The sequence below is a fragment of the Podarcis pityusensis genome (genome assembly GCF_964106645.2).
Source record: "Podarcis pityusensis genome assembly, chromosome: 5".
NCBI lineage: Eukaryota > Metazoa > Chordata > Lepidosauria > Squamata > Lacertidae > Podarcis > Podarcis pityusensis.
The window spans coordinates 58027815-58048668 of NC_138032.1; the positions used below are offsets into that span (position 1 = coordinate 58027815).

The 20854-nt window shown below is 40.7% G+C and overlaps 1 protein-coding gene and 1 long non-coding RNA gene across 12 annotated transcripts in view; one reads left to right on the forward strand and one right to left on the reverse strand.

Moving 5' to 3' along the window:
* Nucleotides 1–20854, forward strand: part of PTPRE (protein tyrosine phosphatase receptor type E) — a 148449-nt gene that overhangs the window by 111291 nt on the left and 16304 nt on the right. For 6 of the 11 annotated variants that reach the window (XM_081005235.1, XM_081005242.1, XM_081005243.1 and 3 more), the window contains 7 exons: nt 1834–1940; nt 10067–10169; nt 10485–10558; nt 14605–14738; nt 17900–17990; nt 19744–19820; nt 19949–19985. In XM_081005235.1, coding sequence (XP_080861361.1) covers nt 1834–1940; nt 10067–10169; nt 10485–10558; nt 14605–14738; nt 17900–17990; nt 19744–19820; nt 19949–19985 — 623 coding nt within the window. Of the gene's footprint in view, nt 1–1833; nt 1941–10066; nt 10170–10279; nt 10420–10484; nt 10559–14604; nt 14739–17899; nt 17991–19743; nt 19821–19948; nt 19986–20854 lie in introns of those variants that run through there. The other 5 variants (XM_081005239.1, XM_081005240.1, XM_081005245.1 and 2 more) reach the window with 4 other exon arrangements.
* Nucleotides 14774–20854, reverse strand: part of LOC308477100 — a 40672-nt gene continuing 34591 nt past the window's right edge. Inside the window, exons 4-5 of the long non-coding RNA XR_013986372.1 lie at nt 18630–18805; nt 14774–15587 (exon numbers count right to left, since the gene is read on the reverse strand). This is a non-coding gene — a long non-coding RNA (uncharacterized lncRNA). The remainder of the gene's footprint in view (nt 15588–18629; nt 18806–20854) is intronic.

Below are 20854 nucleotides of genomic sequence, written 5' to 3' on the forward strand. Positions count from 1 at the left end.
AATTCTTGGATTGTATTTCATCCTTCAGTTACTGATATTGTCAGTGACTACTGAAGTGAATATAGGCTGCCTGAGGCTAAAAAAATATGTTTTGTATAGTGCTTTAGGAAAGTCTGGTGATACAGTTGGTATTACTGAATTGCGGTCCTTGACCCTTCGCTATCCACTCATGCCATTCAAAAAGTTGTTTCCTGACTTTGTCATCTCATATTAGAACCAGTAATTTGTGATAAATTATATTTTAAAGCCCTGTGTACTTTTAAAGGTTCTCTCCTGCACAAGTTCTGTTATGCCGCTGTCAGGATTTCTCTGCATGCTGGTATTGTATATTTACATGGTATAATGAGGAAGGGGCAGGTGACAACTGGTTTTGCCTAGTTCATAATGTAATCCTATGTACCTTTACTAAGAAGCAAAATAATTTTTAAAAATATAGTAGGTTCGGTCCAGTGTGTATGTTGGGGCACTCTGTGAACTCATTACAGAGAAAGAGAAGCTGCCAGAGTATTCTTATTTTAGTTAGTTGTTCAGGGCTTTGTAGATTGGTACACGAAACTTGTGCAGCAATTTATAGGCAGCTGCTGTACATGTTTTGGCCAAGGTGTGACATCCCACTGTCTCGCACTGCCTCCCACCATCACCAGTCTAGCTGCTGCTTCAGTTGGTTTTCCAGGACAATGCCCAAGGCAGTTCTGCATAGCACATCTCCCAAATTACTGTCGAGCCCTTCCTATAGGTTAGCCTTGCATTCTTTGATTGAGCAGGAAGAAGAGGGACAGATGAGGATATGGGAGGAATGTGGAGAGCTCCCATGATGTGCCTGTGAGTATGGAAGAAGGAAGGGAAGGGAAAAGAGATTTGTTACATTCAGTGGGATCTCCCCCCTCCCCCCCCCCGTAGACTGAATTGAGCCTGCTGCGTGTGGGTTTTTAAGAGGCAAACCAGACCTGCAGTCTGTATTATTATATTATAATATCTAGTCATGTCCTTTGCAAGGGTATGATTACGAGTTATACTTAAATTATTTTATGTATTAGTGGAGTTGGTGTTGTAGAAGCTTCAAGCGTACCAGTTCCGACTGCATGTTTTCAATGCTCACTTGTGGAAGAACAACAACAATCCAGCGGCTCAGCATATAAGAAACTAAGTTGTCAGCAAGAAAAGTAGACTGGAACAGCAGCAGATTGTTACAAAATGATCATCACGCAACCTAGGAATTTGCTCCATTTTCTGCATATGTTGTTTAGTTTTATACTCGCTAAATTTGTGTCAGATTTCTTCTTCAACAGCTTGTAATCTCTGCCAGTTTTTGGATGTGCAAACAAGCAGCGACAGAGGAAATGTGGGTGACTCGCATTTCCTCTTTTTGTACTTCCATGTAATATGCAACATGAGAACTTGTGCACCTTTCCCCTGGTGAGATACTGAAGGCCAAATGTTGAGGAAGAGGCAGAAACCCCCAGTTTGCATATCCCAGAAGAAAAGAGGAAGAGGAAGGGCGAGTGGGGCATGTCTTCTGTTGCAGTTTCTGTGTAATGCTTGGAGCTTTTTTTTTCTTCTTTTTTTTTGGAGTAGTAAGTTTTTATTCTTGGTGTTTTTCAAATCCCTTAATTTTCCAAACTTGGAAGATTTGTGGTATAGAATAAAACTTTGGGCACTAGGGTGGTAGTTTCACAAATACTTGTAAGACTTTGGACACAACAGATAAACAATATTCCCTTACAAAAGTCATTCTTTCAAAAAAAAAAAATTCAAACCTCCTTCGTGATAATATGAACATGACTTGAGTATGTTAGTATGGGTTTTATATTTTTCTCTGTGTTTGCTTAACAGGTCCATGATGGAATACTCCTGTTCAATCTTGCTAATTTCCATTAGTTTTCTGCACGGCGAAGCGTTGCGTGGCAATGGGACTGCATCACTTAATGATACAACAACAAGTAAGAAACACTGAATTTTTGGGGTCAGTCTGCGTCAGTACCTTGTTCATAAACACCTTCACTCCTTTGGTTTCAGATGGTGTTTCATGCTTCCTGCTTTAACATTTATAGCACCATGTCACATATCTTATGAAATCTTATGAAATCCAGCAACCAGCCTGCTGGATCTCCCAGCCTTTACAGACGCAGGACTGACAGACACTGCAGCACAGAGATGGCTTGTCTGCGTCCAAGCAACCATTCACACATTCTTTATACACAACGTACCCCTGTTTTGTTTTTAAACTTTGTTATCTGTTGCCAAAGTTGCCATCAGACCTGAATGTATAATGTTCAGTTTCCCAGAAGAATGCATCCATTTCCCTTTCTGATCAATTTGGCTTGTTTATAGCTATGGAAGTGGATTGTAGTTTCAGGATGAGAAAGAATTATAACAAACAAACTGGAAAATCATTGTCGTATACTGATGAAGATGCTAAAGCATGATAATGCCACTGGTTGGGTGATTTGTTGAGTTTACCTTTGCTTGCACGGTCTATCCTCTTTCACCAAAGTGTAGACACTGCTTCCACATGGTCCTTTATCTTGACAGAGAAGAATAAATGTGATAATGTGGGCTAGGCCAGTAGCATAATTTTTTTGAATTAATTGTGGGATGTATCTTAATTTATTGATTGCTCGTTTTTATGCATTGTCTTACTTGTATGATGTTAGCCGCTCTGAGTCCGGCTTTGGCCGGGGAGGGCGGGATATACATAAAAAATATTATTATTACTAAAATTAAACAGAATTTGGACACTGATAGATTTTGCTAGATTGCATCCTTTCCTGGTTACCCCAGACAGTGGTACCTCTGGATGTGAACGGGATCCATTCTGGAGCCCCGTTCGCATCATGAAGCGAACCTAAAACACGTCTGCACATGCGCGGGTCGCGTTTTGCCACTTCTGCGCATGTGTGTGACGTCATTTTGAGCGTGCATGAGCAGCAAAACCCGGAAGTAATGCGCTCTGTTACTTCCGGGTCACCGCGGAGCGCAACCCAAAAATATTTAAGCTGAAGCGTATTCATCCCGAGGTATGACTGTACACTTAAATAGCTCAGTCAGTAGAGGGTTGTGGGTTCGAGTTCTACATTGGGCAAAATATTCCTGCATTGCAGGGGGTTGGACTAAATGGCCTTCGTGGTCCCTTCCAACTACAGTTCTATCATGATTCTAACTTTAATGTTCTCTGAATAAAAAAAAAAATACAAGGTAGCAAAAGTATTTCAAATTTATTCATGCAAACAAGTTTGTAGCTACTATCCTTACAAAGTGTTGAAAAAAATATCCCCTAGGAAGATTTTTTTTGGGGGGGGGAGGGGAGGAACATCCAGAAAGCACTGAAAGAACAGCTGTGGGAAAGGGAACCTGTGGCCCCCAGATATTGCTGAATAGCACCTCCCACTATCCCTGTCCACAGACCATGCTGACTAGGACTGATGGAAGTGAGTCAGCAACACTACAGAATCTTCTCCTTTGGAACAAGTGGCCTGCTAATAGAAAGTTGATGTGGAGTTCTTACCTTGGGATATATTGTTTTTCAACATACCAGTGCTGAGTGGGGCTCTGGGGAAAGGGAAGCAAATTGTGCTTGACCGGTGAGGGTCTCCCCCCCCCCCCCGAAAAAGCAAGGAGCAACTTGGCCTGCTTAGCCCCCAGTCATATTACATATTCTCTCTCTCTCTCTCTCCCCTTCCTCCTCTGTGTGTGTGTGTTCCCAGGCAGTTATCTTAGCAGGTAAAGCCTCTTGGGCTTGCTGGTAGGAAGGTTGGCAGTTCGAATCCCTGCGATGGAGTGAGCTCCTGTTGCTCTGTCTCAGCTTCTGCCAGCCTAGCAGTTTGAAAGCATACCAGTGCAAGTAGATAAATAGGTACCACTCCAGCGGGAAGGTAAATTGTGTTTCTGTGCATTCATGACTCTCATAACAAACCTCTGTGCGCCAGTAGTAGTTTAGTCATGCTGGCCACATGACCCTAGAAAGCTCCCTTGGCCTGAAAAGCGAGATGAGCACCGCAACCCAAAGTCACCTTTGATTGGACCTAACCATCCAGGGGTCCTTTACCTTTACCTACCTCTCTTCTCAGCAGCAATAATGTGGCACATTTCCTTCTCCTGTTTCTTCTCTCCCTAAGTTCCTTTACCTCCATGTCCCCTTTGGGATCCTTGCATGCTGAGTATTGTTGAATGCAATTCTTAATGAGTTACCTGAAGCATTTTCTTGCTCAGCAAGTATGCCGATTGCTCTAGGGACTTTGGACAAAAGCCACATAAACACCCAGGGGAAGCAGGTATGTCACCTGTTCTACAGCAGCTTGAATAAACAGTGTAGCAGTTGTTCTAACAGAGGATGCTCATACACCATACATTTAAGGCACATAACTTCCTTCACAGAATCCAGGGAATTGTAGTTTGCTAAAGATGCTGGGAACTGTAGCTCTGTGAATGGTGAACTACAGTTTCCCAAGATTCCTTGGGGGGGGGAGTCATGTTGTCTAAATGTGCTTCAAATGCTTATTGTGTATGCAGCCAAGGTGAGGCACGTGTAAGTTGTTTTTGGCGATACATCGGTTGTGTGTGGGATGGCGGGGTGTTAAACAAAAATACCTTACCATTTGCAAAAACAGCAGACAGTACAAAATGTTAGTATTAAGAGACACACAGGCCACAAACGTTTATAATGGTGTCATAGAGGAAAATAAAGATTGCTGGGGGTGGGGAGATACAATAGAGGTTTCTAAAAATAAGAGCATCAATATAGAACTTCCCCCTTTCCTCATAATGCCATAAATGGGTGGCTTCGCCTTCATGCCTTGTTTGTCAGCTTCCAGAGGCATATGACTCTCTGTTGTTGAAACAGGAACTAGAAAGAAGAGCTTAGCCTAATCCACCCAGGCAGTTATCAGCTTTGATGAATGCTACCTTATTGCCACAAAGCCTGCTCAGAAGTGGGGGAATGTATTTGCTTTAATGTACTAGATTTTGAACATATTCCTTCTTGCAAAATTTCACATCCTGGGTTAGAGAGTACCTGCTGGAATTTACCCCCTGGTTGAAGCAATAAGAATCAAGCACCTAAGACCATCCTGTGCAGAACCTGGAAAACAGCAAAGTCATGCCTTGGAAACTGCCATGCTTTCTGCCAGTTCCCACACCCTCCTCATTTGACAACCCTCAGGATTTTTGCTGTAGGGCCTGAAAGCAGAAATCCTATGGCACAGCAACGCTAAGCTGGCTATCAACACAATCCCAGTGACAGCTGCTTCAGGGTCTGTGGAAACATTTTGAAAGCTCATTCTTTCAAAACCAGAATTGTACATTCAGTAACGTCATAGCTTGTATTACTATGAAATTAAGTGTTTAGCTGCCTGTCTAGCAGAGGTGGTGTATGCATGCACATTGAGTCTTGCCCAGGCCAGGTGGAGAAGAGCCCATGTGCTAACAGACCTTTCTCTTTTACATCAAGCAGCAATAGGTATGAAGCTTTATAGAACGTGGGCTTTCTTTGCCCCCTTTTATTGTTGGTGGCTAGGCATGCAGAAAGGTTTGCAGTGATGGTTGAGATTGGTGTCATGGTTGCGGATGCATCCTTCAGCAAGCAAAGCAATATTCCATAATCTAGGGGTTAGAGGGCAAGGATGCTTAAAAGAGACATTCCTAGGCTTACTGATTCCTTGGCCACAGGATCTTTTCCCTTACTCTCAGCTCTTTGACAGTGGCCTGGTTTGCATATTACACTGAGCCCAAACCATGGTTAAGTATGAATGTGCAGGCTCTCAGGGAGGGGGTAATGGATGCCATGCTCCCTTCTGGTCATTCGTCTTCTTCTGAAGCTTTTTCTGTTTATAAAATTTTATACAGGGAGATCTTTTTTAAGACAGGGGGGCGGACCTCTGTTTTATTTAATGCATTTCAAGTAGGAACAGGGTGAGTGCCATCTAATAAGAGGCGATATTGGCATATTGAAAAGGGAAGTTATTTAGAAAGATTGGCTGGATCTGATTATCCAGACTATAACTAAAGCTTCTCATAACGTGGAGCCTAAATTACTTTTGCTACAGCTCTCCAAACCTTTCAAACCACATAGCCCACCGGGTGTCACATGTTTAACAAATTGCCATACTCTATTTTAGGCCTGTACTGCTGCGGTTGACTATTTGTTTCAATGAAAAGGACTGCAGCAAATAGATCTGTAGTTTGTTGCTTGTGTTTGCTTTTAGTATAACTGCTGAGTATATTTATTATAAGAATTGTTAAATCATGATTATTCAGGTTTCATTTATATGCTTCTGTGCATTTAAAGTGCAAAGATAATTCACTTTCATAAGAGTATTACAAGTTTGTATGCATATGGAAATCAGAAAATCACTAAGTAGCTTTCTCCAGTGTGGATTTTTGAAAATTCTGCTCTTGTGCATATTATAAAGTGGTGTGTCTAAGAGACTAGGTTGCAAATCATGAAGTTCCTGGTTTGAATCTTTTCTCTGCCATGAACTTAGTAGGTGGCTTTAGGCAAGCTGCTCTCAGCCTCAATCCTCCCATCCGTTGTATATGGATAATACTGACTGACCTTTTCAGGGAAGTTACAAGACTGCAACTAGATAATAACTGGAAGGTCCTGCCCAAATGTTTTTATTCAATGCCATCTATAAGTTCATAAGGACAAAAAGTTATGTGTTCCAAATACTTTATGAAAAACGTTCTTCTCTTTACCCCACCAACACCAAAAAGGGATCCATTAAATATTACAGTATCATTTTCAGGGTTTGCAGAAGTACACACTACCCCTGTTAAAAAAGACAAACCAGCCCAGGGTGAACTGTGCATTCTTAGTAGCTGCAGAATGTTGAAAGATGGGAAACAGAAAACTGGTTGTGTAGAGTAGAATGCCCTCCATGATCCTCTGACAATTTACAGAGTTGTATGCTGGAGAAGGGTGTGGTGGATGGATGGATGGATGGATGGATCCCTAAGCAGGAACATTCCTGCCATGTGACGGGACATTTTTTCCTGAAACTCAAAACAGGAAAGCAAATATTGTGAACATACAAAGTTTTAGTAATAACTTAAAGAGAAAACAACTACATCGCCTGAAAAATTAGATGTGCATGTTCTGTTACACACATGACATGCTGCAAAGAACAGCCATAACAAAGTGAAAGTTGTTGTGATAACACAGCCTGATGATTATGAAGTATCGCTGTTTGGATTCAGTACAGAGCTAGGAGTCACCTTCAGTATCTACCTATTATATGTTACAGTCACACTGCCAGTGTTGGTAAGGTGGTCGCTGTTGCCCTTCTTGCTTGGCTTCACTGGGTGGCTATTTGAACATAGGAAAATAAATTTTATGGAAAATGTGGGTGACCTTACAAGACATTGATTCTGCTGCCCATCATTCCAAAAACACATATTTTCAAAGTAAAAAATTCATAGTAGTTTATAGTAGTGAAAATTCACTCACTTAAGAGATGTATTTTATTGTGTGTGTGTGCTTTTATGTACACACACACACACACACATGCTACACCTGAGCTGTAAGAGTATGTCTCCCGGAGTTTTGCAATCTTTTATATGCATACAGTAGTTTTCACCTGCAGTGTGCAGCTTATAGCACCCGTGGTCCAATGCATAAGTAGTTCAGTGCCATTTGTAAGTAGAACCATGTGGAATGGGTGCAACAGCCTAGTTTCTGCCATGCCAGCAGTGTGTTGTCTCAGTGGCACGGAAAGTAACCACATAATTGCACTCATCTCATGCGGCATTACTACCATAATAATTATTAGTTTTATTATTGTTATTTACATACAGTGATGGTTCCAGGAGCATGCCCAACCTGCAACCTGCCTCTTTAAGGGGTGTGTAACCCCATCCAGAGCACACAACTTGGTCATCTGCACTTTGGCTAAAGAGTAGTACCAATGATCTCAAGCTTCTGATAAGCTTATCCAAGTTCTGATATTAAGGACCACAACTCCCCATATGAACCGACACAGACCCTACAACAGGGGTCAGCAACCTTTTTCAGCTGTGGGCCGGTCCACCGTCCATCAGACCATGTGGTGGGCGGGACTATATTTTGAAAAAAAATAATAATGAACGAATTCCTGTGCCCCACAAATAACCCAGAGATGCATTTTAAATAAAAGCACACATTCTACTCATTCAAAAACACCAGGGAGGCCCCACAAATAACCCAGAGATGCATTTTAAATAAAAGGACACATTCTACTCATGTAAAAACATGCTGATTCCCAGACAGTCCACAGGCTGGACTGAGAAAGCGAATGGGCCGCATCTGGCCCCCGGGCGTTAGGTTGCCTACCCCTGCCCTACAACCATCATCTGAGGCCCTTCTCATGTGCCTCCTCCATGAGAGGTCCAGAGGGTGATGATACAAGAGCAGGCCTTTTCAGCGACGGCTCACTGTTTCTGGAATGCTTTCCCCAGGGACGTTCGTCTGATGTCTTCATTACATATATTTAGGCACCAGGCAAAAAATGTTTCCCTTTAACCAGGCGTTTGACTGTTTAACTTGCTATGTCTTTTTAAACGTGTTTGTGGGTTTATTGGTTTGTTCTTATTTTTATTATGTATATTGTGTTTTTATATTGTGAACCGCTGTCGTGCTTTGCAAGAGAGGAGTTGTTCAGCAAAAGTTTGTTGCACATGCACAATCTTAGCGGTTCTCAACCTGTTGGTCCCCCAGATGTTGTTGGACTACAACTCCCATCATCCCTGAGCTCTGGCCTTGCTAGCTAGGCGTGATGGGAGTTGTAGTTCAACAACATCTGGGGACCCACAGGCTGAGAAGGGCTGAAAGGAGATCTGCTGCTCTATTTAAAGTTCAGAAGTTGTGAGAAGGAAACAATAGGCGGGGAAAAGGGGCGGGGAAAGGACCTTATCAATTAAAGTACAATAATTGGTTTGGACTCCTAGGTTATGAGGCAGAATGAAGTATGTTTAATCCTATGGGTACTTATTAGTTTTGTTGCAATGGATGGCATTGGATAGAAAAAGTATTTCATTATAAATAGAAGAAGTCTGTAACTAAAGCTTCTGTAACTAAATATTTAGGGTGGTTCTGTGTCTGAAAATCCCTAACGATTCAGCAGACAATAATACTTTTGTTTCTGCATAAGGAATGCCTGTCGTCTCAGTATTATTGTAAAAACAAAAATGTTATGACTATACACTTCTTTATCTCTCATATCTCATCTGCCATCTTTTCTTTCTTTCTCCCTCTGAAATATGATGTTGGTATCTTCTAAGATTATTACTCCGAGTATTTTTATATGCCTAATGTCAACACCCATTTTTTCACCCTTCTTCATTTGCATTTGGTTTTAAACAGCAGAGGTTTAAATAAAGCACAGTGGAGGAAAACTGAAAAGAAAAAGTGATGGCTTTAAAACCATGGCAAAGGCCGGTCCACTGTCCCTCAGACTTTGTGGGGGGGCGGACTATAATTTTAAAAAAAATAATGAGCAAATTCCTATGCCCCACAAACAACCCAGAGACGCATTTTAAATAAAAGCACACATTCTACTCATGTAAAAACATGCTGATTCTCGGACCTTCCACGGGCTGGATTTAGAAGGCGATTGGGCCGGATCCGGCCCCCGGGCCTTAGTTTGCCTACCCATGGTGTAGCACTTTAGCAGAGATTGTTGATGAGGAAGTAAGAACTGGTGGTGGTTTGTGATTGGCGAAAACGTACTGCCCTTTTAAGCTTTGGATGAAAATCAGTTAGCATCCACCTGTTCCTGGTGGTCAAATATTCCACAAAGCTCAGAAGGGTACATGAAGGCCATTTATGGTTTGATGGTGTTGTCTGACAGCAAAGAAGCAAATAGCTGTATGGCAAAACTATTTCGGAAGTGCAAGTGACAAGGGAATTGTTGCTGTCAGGATTCTCATTTCTAGCTAAGAACTTCGAAAGAGATTCTAACTTGCTCAAAATGCTATGTGGCTAATTCGTGTTAAGTAATTTGTTAAGTAGGAACCGTGTGTATGCGATTTTATCTGTTAGAGATTAAGAAATTCGTTGTTTCCCCACTTCTTACTTCTCTTTTTAAATTCCTAGGCCCTCCAAAAGAAAACAGTCCACCGCCACATTTGTTGACTTCAATGCTGATCCTGATTCTGGTGTTTATAATTCTGATCCTTTTAGCTGGCTATTTCTTCAGGTAAGCAGACATCAGACGCTTAGCTTGGAACTAGTTCTGTCTTGTTTCCATGTGATCTAATGAGGAAATGAAAGTGTGTTGCGTGCAGCTGTGCCGGCTGCACTCACCCACATTATCGAGGGCAGCGGAGGATGTTACACACACTGTTTCTCTCCACCATCTGAAGCTTTTACAAACGGAAGATGATTAGAAAGAGTTTTTCCAGAATTACATGGTTTGTGAGACAAGCTGCAGTATTATACGTAAACAGGTAACTTATTTGTTCAAAACAGATCTGCACTATCCTCCTAAATTTATCTTATTATAATTATTAAGGTTCAGGAAACACAGAAAAGCAGTGGTGACTTCAAGTGATAAAAAAATACCGAATGGAATCTTAGAAGAGCAAGGTAAAATATAAATTTGATTTACTTAATATTGAAAATCTTAGGTGGAAAATATAATGCTGACTGTAAATGTTTGCTTACTGAAATGTTTGTTATTCTTAGTTGTTGTTTTTAATTTAAAAACTTTCTTTACTTTTTAAAGCAACTTTCGCTTTTGTAGTAATATGCTGCTTACAAGTTTCTATCTATAACAGAGTGTAGGATCCAACACAAAGACTGGAAATTGAATATATTTATATTTAAAGTCTAGTTACACTTGGACCACTTTTTACATATTATAAATGTTAGGTATAGAACCGAGAGATCTTAAGCATACCTTGTCCTAAAATCAGGTTTGAAGAAGGGTATATAAATATTTTAAAGAAATAATTACACAATAATGTTTTGCAAATGTGAGAAACAATAGTTTGAAAACATGTGTATAATACCTATTCATTTGTGAAGGAGACAGAAATCACTGTAGAACCCAGCTGAGTGAACTGGATGTTTTTATTTCATGTATATAAAGAAAGCCTTGAAACAGAGCCATGAATTGGACTTGCAGAAAGTTGCAGCTATTGAATAATACTTTGGTTTAAAAGTAGTGGTTCTTAAGCATCTTTATCTCTGTCCTAGATCATAACCAGTGTGATGTTGCTAATACCTATCAATTAGATACTGCATTCCAAGTGTTCAGGGCACTTTAGACTGCAATCCTGTACACACTTACCTGGAGTAAGGTCACATCCTTTAAATCACTTGGCTTTCCCCGAAGAATCCTGTGAACTTTAGTTTATCCGCTCAGAGACCTTAACAAACTGCAGCTCCCAAGATTATTTGGGGGAAGTCATGTGTTTTCAATGTATGGCGTGAATGTGACCAAGGTCCTACCAAACTTAACAAGACTTGCTTCTGTGTTGATGTGCATAGGATTGTGCTGTGAGAAACATTTTCTTGGTGTCAAACTACAGTTTGTAACTAGAATTATAGTGTGTTCGTTAGGCGAGTATTTTGCTTTCCAGATATAACACCCCAACCCCCGTAGTGTGCCCCTTGCTCACAAAATTTCAAGGCTTAGTTTTTTAAATAAATAAATAAAATAAAATATGCTATTATAGTCCATTGTAGCTGAGGAAGGATGGAACAAGCCTTACTCCAGGTATGCTGTGTCCCTAATAATACCCCTTCCCCTGTGAATGAAAAGCAAGAGGCAGCCACATGTGACATTTGTGTAGTTTAACTCTCAGTGGCTTGGATCCAGAAACTCGGTGAGCAGAACTAGGGCACTCCTGTGAGTGGAAGGAGGAAGTTACTATTTTGTCCTTTTGCCTGGAACTGCCTGTTCCCACTGAGAATCTGCTCTCAAAGGTTTGAGGCTCTTTGAAACACATGAGATTGCTTGGGGGACTGCAGGAAGAAGGTGAAGCTGGCAAAAATCTCTGCTTTCCCCCCACCCCACCTCACCCCCTCCCCGTTCTTCCAGTGGGAGTTTATACTAGGTTACAGTCTCTCTTGTGAATAATAATAATAATAATAATAATAATAATAATAATTTATTATTTATACCCCGGCTGAGTTTCCCCAGCCACTCCGGGCAGCTTCCAATCGAGTGTTAAACATTACAGCATTAAATATTTAAAGCTTCCCTAAACAGGTCTGCCTTCAGATGTCTTTTAAAGATAAGATAGCTGCTTATTTCCTTCACATCTGAAGGGAGGGCGTTCCACAGGGCAGGCGCCACTACCGAGAAGGCCCTCTGCCGTAAGGTCATAAGAAGAGCCTTTCAGAATCAGGCCAATGCCCATCTAGTCCAGCATCCTGGGCTCACGAGGGGTCAAGCAGAAGCCTATAGGAAGTTCACAAGCTGGATACAACAATATGTCCCCCATTTTGATTCCCAGCAGCCCTGAATTCAGAGGCATACTGAGGGCAACTTGTGCTTCAACCAGTCATCCTTTCAATAGTCCTGTATTGTAAATTTCCATTTCATGGGCAAGGGGCTAAGAGCTTGCCCAGGAGCAGCTGGTTCATAGCTGAGTTTAAGCCTTAAACTGGTTGGCTGGACTCGCAATTTACACTACTGGCCACTGAGCTGCACCTGATTTTATGTGTAAATAAATACAAATACATTAATACAAATACAGTGGTATCTTGGTTTACGAACTTTATCCGTTCCGGAAGTCCGTTCTTAAACCGAGGCGCTCTTTCCCTAATGAGGCCTCCCACCGCCAGTGCCTTTCTACCGTTCGGATTCCATTCTTAGACTGAGGTAAAGTTCTCAAACCAAGACACTATTTCCGGTTTTGCGGAGTTTGTAAACCAAATCGTTCTTAAACCGGACTGTTCTTAAACCGAGGTACCACTGTATAGGCATAGTAAGTGTTACACAAGAATACACCATCCAGCTGTTAGAGCAGACCTATAGCAGAAACAGATAATTAGCAAACAAAAAGAAGGGGAATCATAGAATTGTTGGAAGGGACCCCAAGGGTTATATAGTCCAGCCCCCTGCCATGCAGGAATCACAGCTAAATTGTTTCATGCCTTTTCTTCACTACAGCTTGTATTAATGCTCATTTTTCAAATGCTGTGCGTATATTTACAAAACCAATATATACAGCAGTCGTCTGGAGAATTAAATGTCTTTTATTGTGTATTTATTTAACACATAGTCCCGCTTTCCTCCAGTGAGCCCAATGTGATATATGTTGTTCTCCCCCTCCCAATTTATCCTCCCCCAAACCCTGTGATGTAGGTTAGGCTGAGAGAGATGGTGGCTGGCTCCGAGGTTACATAGTGAGCTTCATGGCTGAGTGGGGATTTGACCCCTGGTCTTCCAGGTTCTACTCCAATGCTCTAACCACTACAACATATTGAAAGGGTTAAAAATGAATGACACAATATAGTCAGCTTGTCAGATTCAGCAGAATAAATATTGGTGGGTGTTTCTAGATGTGGGGCTTCTCTTCAGGAGAGCCCATTGTGAAATTTAACTCATTTAGCTATGAGTTCAGAATTACTAAAATGAAGCATCTAAACTGTTCAGATGTGTGTTTCCCTTCCCTTCAGTCCCTCCCATCCCAGAAAGGAACTTTTCCACCTTTTGCTTTGGCACTAAAATTCCTGCTATGGGATATTTTTTTCCTTCCTTTCTTCTTAGAACTTATAGCCCACCCAGCACCAAATGATCTGAAGTCAGGTTATACAACATAGTTAAAACAAGTACAATTTACCATATTTTTCTGTATATAAGACTAGGTTTTTTCCCTTTAAAATGTCAAAAATTAGGGGGTGTTTTATACACGGATACATCTTCCCCCATTTTCTTAAATCTGAGTCCTCCAAAATTCGGTCTTATAGATGGAAAAATACGGCACATTAAAATTATAAAATAAAACCACAAAGTAACAAACCAGCAGCTTCCACTGACTTTCAACAGTGTCCCATCCTTTTTCCTGCTGATATTGTGAGGCTTTTGTTTTCATCAGCCTCCTTTGTATGTTTTTGTTCATTGTGTTTACTGTCTGATTTATTTATTTATTAGTTGTGTTTCCATTAGCTAAGTGTTTCCATTTTGGAATTGTAAAGGTGGGCTATGCATCTTAAGAGGATTAAATGTACATCCCTCCTCTCAGCTAAATACTCCATTGATATTCACTGTTAATTATGAGTATGCTGGCTAAAAACGTAGTGAGATTTTTTCCTCCCTGCTGCGTTTCAAGTCAAATTTGCACAGCATTGTACACATTACTAGAGTTTGATGTGTTTCCATTCTGCCCACTGTCTGTCCCCAGTTTCCCAGTCTCCCCACCCACCCCAGCTCCTATTGGTAAAGCTTTCATCCACCCCAACTCCACCCCTTCCCAAATCATCATCTTAGGAACACACCTCAGAGTTGAAGATTAAATTCTTCCTTAGCATTACTAGCATCTTTTTACACATTATCTTTTTAAAAGCCAGCGCTCATCTTTTTCTTTCGGTGAGCAGGGGATTCTAAATGAACATTTGAACTGCAGTGTCATTATTCATACCGTATGTAATAATAGATATTATGTTGGCATCCTACCCAGCAGAACAACAGATGCTTCTCAGAAGGTCTCCTTCTGGCCCCAAAAAGTATTTTCCTATTCCAGTGGAACATCTGGAACATGAAATACGGATAAGAGCAGCTGATGATGGGAAGTTGTTTCGGGAGGAGTTTAATGTAAGTCTTCATGTTTTGTATATAATTTTGTGTTTTCTTCAAAGACACAGCAAATACAGGTAACAAATTGTGTGTAATACCTTATTTATTTATTTATTTATTTATACCCCACTAATCTGCCTGGGTTCCCCCAGCTACTCTTCCTCTAAGAAGAAAAGGTGTAGGACCACATGTGTGTATCAGTTGGCATTTGTTTCAGGCTAAGGTATGGGCCTGTACTATGTAAACCTTACCATCTTTCCTTTTTGATATCGGGCCATTTAGAAACATTAAAAATCTTGCTGAGGCATGACCAGGTTTGCCAGTGAAGCCATGCAGGGGGCTGGCCTTGTATTCTATTTACAATCCGTGCTGTGCCTGAACTCAAAATGGCTCTTCATTCTCAGCTCCTGGGTGCTTAACTATGTTTCCTTTTATCAATTTACCTCATGCAAAATAATCCTGAAGAGGAATACAGTGCCAATAAGAAAACACAATAAAGTTATGCAGTCCAGCTGTCAATAAACAACCAAGCAGGAAAGAACACATTGGTAGTTAAAACACCTGTTTGCAAAGTGCAGCATTCAACCAAAAGGCTGGGTGAATAAGTAGGTCTTCAGTTCACACTGATAGTTTATAAGGCTCCTTGCCAGCTATACTGGGGGATGGAAGGAGTTCTGCAGGGTGCCTCTACTGAGCAAACACCATCATAGTTCTACTCCACCTGGCTGGTTCAGGTTCAGGGCAGCTTTGCTTCCAGTCTGCCCATCCCTCCAGGTTCTCATGTGCCAAGTTCCTGTACAACATTTCCAGCACACACAGAGCCACTGTGCTACAGCATAAACAATTAAGGGCCTTGGCGATTCTCTCCTGTAGAAATACGGAAGAAGGGGGAAAGGCAGAAAAAGCAATGTCATTTCTTACTGGTGTTCATATTCTCCAAACCTAGGGAGTTTCTCCCAATACTTACATATCTGAGCGACATTCTGTCCCATGTGCCACAACTTTCCGAAATCCTACCTCCTATCAAACATTCCTTTGCCTTAAAAGCTACAGTGCCTTGTTGCAAGAAATGGGGATTGGATCATCATTAGCAACTGGTTATTACGGAGAAAAGAGATAAATAACCACCAAGCTATCCCACATCTCAGAATAGTGTGCAGGCATATGGGTAGGTGCCGAAAATCCATGAATCTTGCTGAAGCCTAAATTGTGGTAGCAACTGTGCATCATTGTGCTGTTATTTGCCGCTCGGCGAACGGGATGTGGAGAGAACTGAAGCTTCTCAGATACCTAGGAAAGACTACAGCTTTCCCCTTTGAATCAGTGACCTGTGATATCCTGACCTTCCTACCGATTAAAAAATATATGACAATTTTGAGGAAGCAGAGGCATGTTGTTAATCTGAGCGCAACCCCTAGAGGAGTGTATGTTGTTGTTGTTCCCCCAAGTTCTGGCTCCCTATTAGCAGTAGTCCCTCAAAATCTGCTTTTAATGGTGCTGAAGGTTTCTTGTAAATACGATCCTCACCTCGTTCAGTAAAGCAGATTTGCTCTTTCGCTTCCTGCTACATTGTGGCTGCATACAGAAGGGGTTTCTTTTTCCTGGCTGCTCACTCACTAGCAGAAAGGAACATACCATGTTGGGTTTGCTCTCTGACCTCATATGAACAGTTCTATGAAGCTGAACTTACTCCTTACATCAGCTCTCATAGATGAAGCCATGGCAATGAAGGAACAGCATTAGTTTAGATTTGAGTTCATCTAAGTGAAAAAGCAAATGCCAATTAAACCGTCTCTGTTATGCAGCAGTGCCCTTTAAGGCTATAATATAAGGGGAGGCTATAATTGTCAGGATTGCATGTCAGTAGTTTTTATAATGTTTATATGCTTAAAATATGCCTTTTTAAAAGTAATACTGAATCTCTGTCAATTAAATGTTTTATATTTGCATGTCTATAAATAAATCATAATAATAATTAAATACATCCTGATGCCTTGGCACAGTGTGGATCTCCTAAATATATTAGGTGATTTCATAGTAAAAAAACTTATTCTCCTTCACTAATTATGTTTGTTACTTTCTAATGGTAATTAACCCTGCCTCCAAAATGGAAGAATGTACCAATGTACCTATTTTAAATGTAATAATAATAATAATATTTTTTTATTTATACCCCGCCCTCCCCAGCCAAGGCCAGACTCAGGGCGGCTAACAAGCAATAATAAAAACAAGTTGAATGTAGTAATGTAGAAGTGTAATTTAGTAATGCAAACTACATGAAACCCTATTTTAAAACACGGAAGTCCTGGTCCAGATAGAGTAATGTATAACAAGGTGTTGCATGTTACTACTGGCTTGAGAGAGAGTATTCCTACTGGGATTGAATGATTTGACTCCAAGGACATATTGTGGTACAGGTGTGCACACTTTCCAGTGCAGCTGGAAATCTGTTCATAGAAGCATGCCTCCAGGTGCATTTCTCCCCTAATTGATTGGGACATGAACCTAGTGAATATCAACGCTGCCTTCTGGCGTTGATGGTCAAATGGTATGTTATGTATTTGATGGGCATGTCTAAGGTGCAAACTACATGTGTCACTTAAATTGTAAGTGAGTGCAAGTTTTCTTCCACAAATTACAGGCACAAGGCCCTGGTGTGGATTTGGAACCTGGATTTCTATGCAGACATATTTTATTTAAAAACTTTAAACGTTTATACTCATTATAGTTTCTAATGAGCATTTATATGTGGATTGAAATAGATTTCTAAAAACATAGCACGTCAAGCTAATCACATCACACACACACACACTTTGATTGTCCTTGCATATTTTGAACTTATTTTGGATTCACATGACTGGGATTTTGAGTCCTTCATCCATACTCGATAATCCTGTTCATTTTCAATGTTTATGCTTCAGTTCTTAATGGCATGGTCACTACATGAGTCATTTTGAGATTGTTATTTCAAGTTGCCAGCGCAAACAACAAACACTCATCTTTCTTTGAAACTGGAACTTATTCCTGGGGTTTGGTGGATTCAAAGAATTTTGTTAACCTTTTTATGCGGGCATTATTGAGCTCCATGGGATACAACTGTTTTACTTAAACCATCTCCTCTATGTAACCACTCACTGTAGTATGCTGTTTTGAACCGACACTACATATTTTTCCTGTAGTCATTACCTCCTGGATATATGCAAGGAACACTTGAGATGGCAAATAAAGAGGAAAACAGAGAAAAGAACAGATATCCCAACATACTACCTTGTGAGTATTAATGATTTGTTGATTTATTATAAATAATAAGGTTTATATTGGGAAGGACCAAATTCTTATTAAAGTAATAGTGTTTTCCATGCAAGTACCCATGTTAATCTGTTGCAGAAGGAAACAACGGTATTGTGGCATCTAAAGGCTACAAGCTTTAGCCCTAGCTTTTATTGACTGGAGTCTCCTTCAACAGATGCATGCATTGGTACTATTCTCAGTTGGCAGATACAAATGTGCATGGATAATGAGAAAAATAGTAAACATTTCGTCCAAATGACCAAAATGTACAGTGACTGTTGTGTATTAAGCTTAAACGTATTTATAGGGGTGACCTGTCCCATTTTCCTACCTGAGGCAAAACAGGAATTGCCTCCTCCACTTCCGCCATCACCACTCCCACCTCTCACCAAACTTGGTGGAAGCCAGGGCACTCCTCAAAGCGTTGCCACTCGCTTGGCAACGTCACATGCCCGAACACCTCCCTATTGGCAGCAGAAGCAGGCGGACGGAGCACCGCCTCTTGCACTTCTGCCACCTAAGGTGGGCTCTTCACCCCGCATCATGGTCGGGCCAGCTCTGCATATTTAAGATAATCGCATTGACAATTCACAACACTGATAACATGGTTTTTCTAACCTTTGCTAAACAGATATAATTGGGGAGGTAACCATTATGGTTTGATTACGGTCTAAATAAATAGACTCAAACTTCCTGAGTTCTCCTTCAGCTTTGTCCTTGTTGGTAGGTGATACCAGGATGACAATCGTTGCTTTGATTTCTTTCTTGCCCTTCATCATAAGGCCTCAGATGACCTGCAGCAATTTAAAAGTACAATATTAAAATCAATTTAAAATAAATTACAGTCAAGAGAATAGGGTGACTGCACATGAATGAATTCTTGTTGGTGTTTATCTGATGCCATTAGGTCCTGCAACAGTTTTGCCTGAGTGCATTTGGGGACAGAGCTGGTATCAGGGTTTGTAGCAGTGCCTTGTCCCAGGGCTTCTATCTCTCTGTTAGGCTGGGTCACCTTTTTACATGAGGGGCTGAATGTAAACAAGGGAAGGCCTGTCACCCCAGGCCTGTGAGAGAGAAATATAATTATTTAGGATGGGTGTACATCACTGATGATACATTGGCATGGTTTTAGCTGGTTGCTGCTGGAGGCAACAGTAATGGCATCAGCCATATTAAGGCTGTTCATATGCTGATCCCTGACAAGTGTCACTTCTAACCTGCCCTTCTTCTGCCTGCGTAAGACAAACAGGTCGGTCTCTACATGAAAATTATAAAGGGACAAATATTTGACAATAGAAATGGCTGCATTCAGAAACAGTGAGATGATATTTTAGTCTTAGATGAAAACTTAATGTTAATATTCTTTGAGAAAGGAACTTTAAAAGTGGACCGCGGAGTGAAACTGCTGAAGTAGAATTCATCAGTAAATTTGATTTTGTTTCATGGTCTCACTAATGGTTTTTGTTTTGCTTTATTTTATCATGTATTTATTATGTATTCTCATTTTGCATTTTTGTGTTGTGAACTGTCCTGGGATATCCGCATGAAGGGTGGTATACAAATTTAATAAATCAAATGGTGTTGCTATTGGCTTAAGGTATTCATCAGGCAGAATAATGTTTTTAGAGTTTGCTTTGTTGCTGAGAAGAAAACAATGTGTTTCAGAAGGTTGTTAGCACTGTATCTATATTTGCCAAAGGAGCTTCTAATTGTGTATGTTTGTTCTTTACAGACGACCATTCCAGGGTAGTTTTAACGCAAATAGGTGGACTTCAGTGTTCAGACTACATCAATGCTTCATATATAGATGTAAGTGAATAGATTTCTTTTTAAATTACTTTTTAAATTTTTAAAGCAAGCAGCACATTGACAGTTTTGAAATTCATATTGTAAGAGCATAAGTTTAAAAGACAACTGTGTACATTATTCTCCTCCAGGGCTACAAGGAAAAGAATAAATTTATAGCAGCTCAAGGTATCTCCATTATTTCATCCATTTCTCCTTTTAAATGTTTTGCTTTATTCATCTGCATGTACAAATCAATTTCAGCAAATGTGTTCTTCAGAATTTACCCTTATGCTTAGGCAGTCAGATTTTAAAGAGCTTTTTGAATACAGCTTTGGCTTTATACCCCACTCTGCATGTTCACACATTCCTTAGAGAAAAGGGAGGGTAGATGAGTAGTCCTGCTCCAGGCATTTAGCCTTGGACTGTTTCTAAGCCACCCATTGCAGCTGGCGTGCTAACTCTGAGCAGAACCCAGACGTGAAGGATGGGCTGCTCAAGACATGGACTAAGCACTTAGTGCAATTTCATCCATTTCTCCAGATTACATCAACAGGCAGCTAGGCCTAAGGCCAAGCCCTATATAGCACATCAGGAAAAAAATCAACCAATCAGTGAGAAATCAACCACCACCTTGCCAACCCTCCACATGAGGAAATACGCCTTCTACAAAGTTCCTGCTGGAGCTCCAGTTGTGTGAGAAGTTGCCATCTAGAAGCACCCCAAGCCAAAATGAAAGGAAAGGGAGATTTTGAACAATGAAAGATAGCATGGTCACAATGACATCATTCCTCCTATGAACTAGAATCAGATATTTCTATTTTGTGAGAAATGCTATTTTTTAATAAGCTGCATTAAGATGCATAGCTTTGCTTTAAATATACAGTAATATGGGAAGCACATGGGTTTGCTGTCAGACCATTTCCATCTAATGAAAGTGCAGCCTTGTCCTCTATGAAGTTACCCATTACATCATATTTGAAGGCCCTGCACTGAGTGCCCTATCGTCTAAGGTTAGACAGGACCTTTTCTGCCTCTTTGGATAGCCTGTCTACATT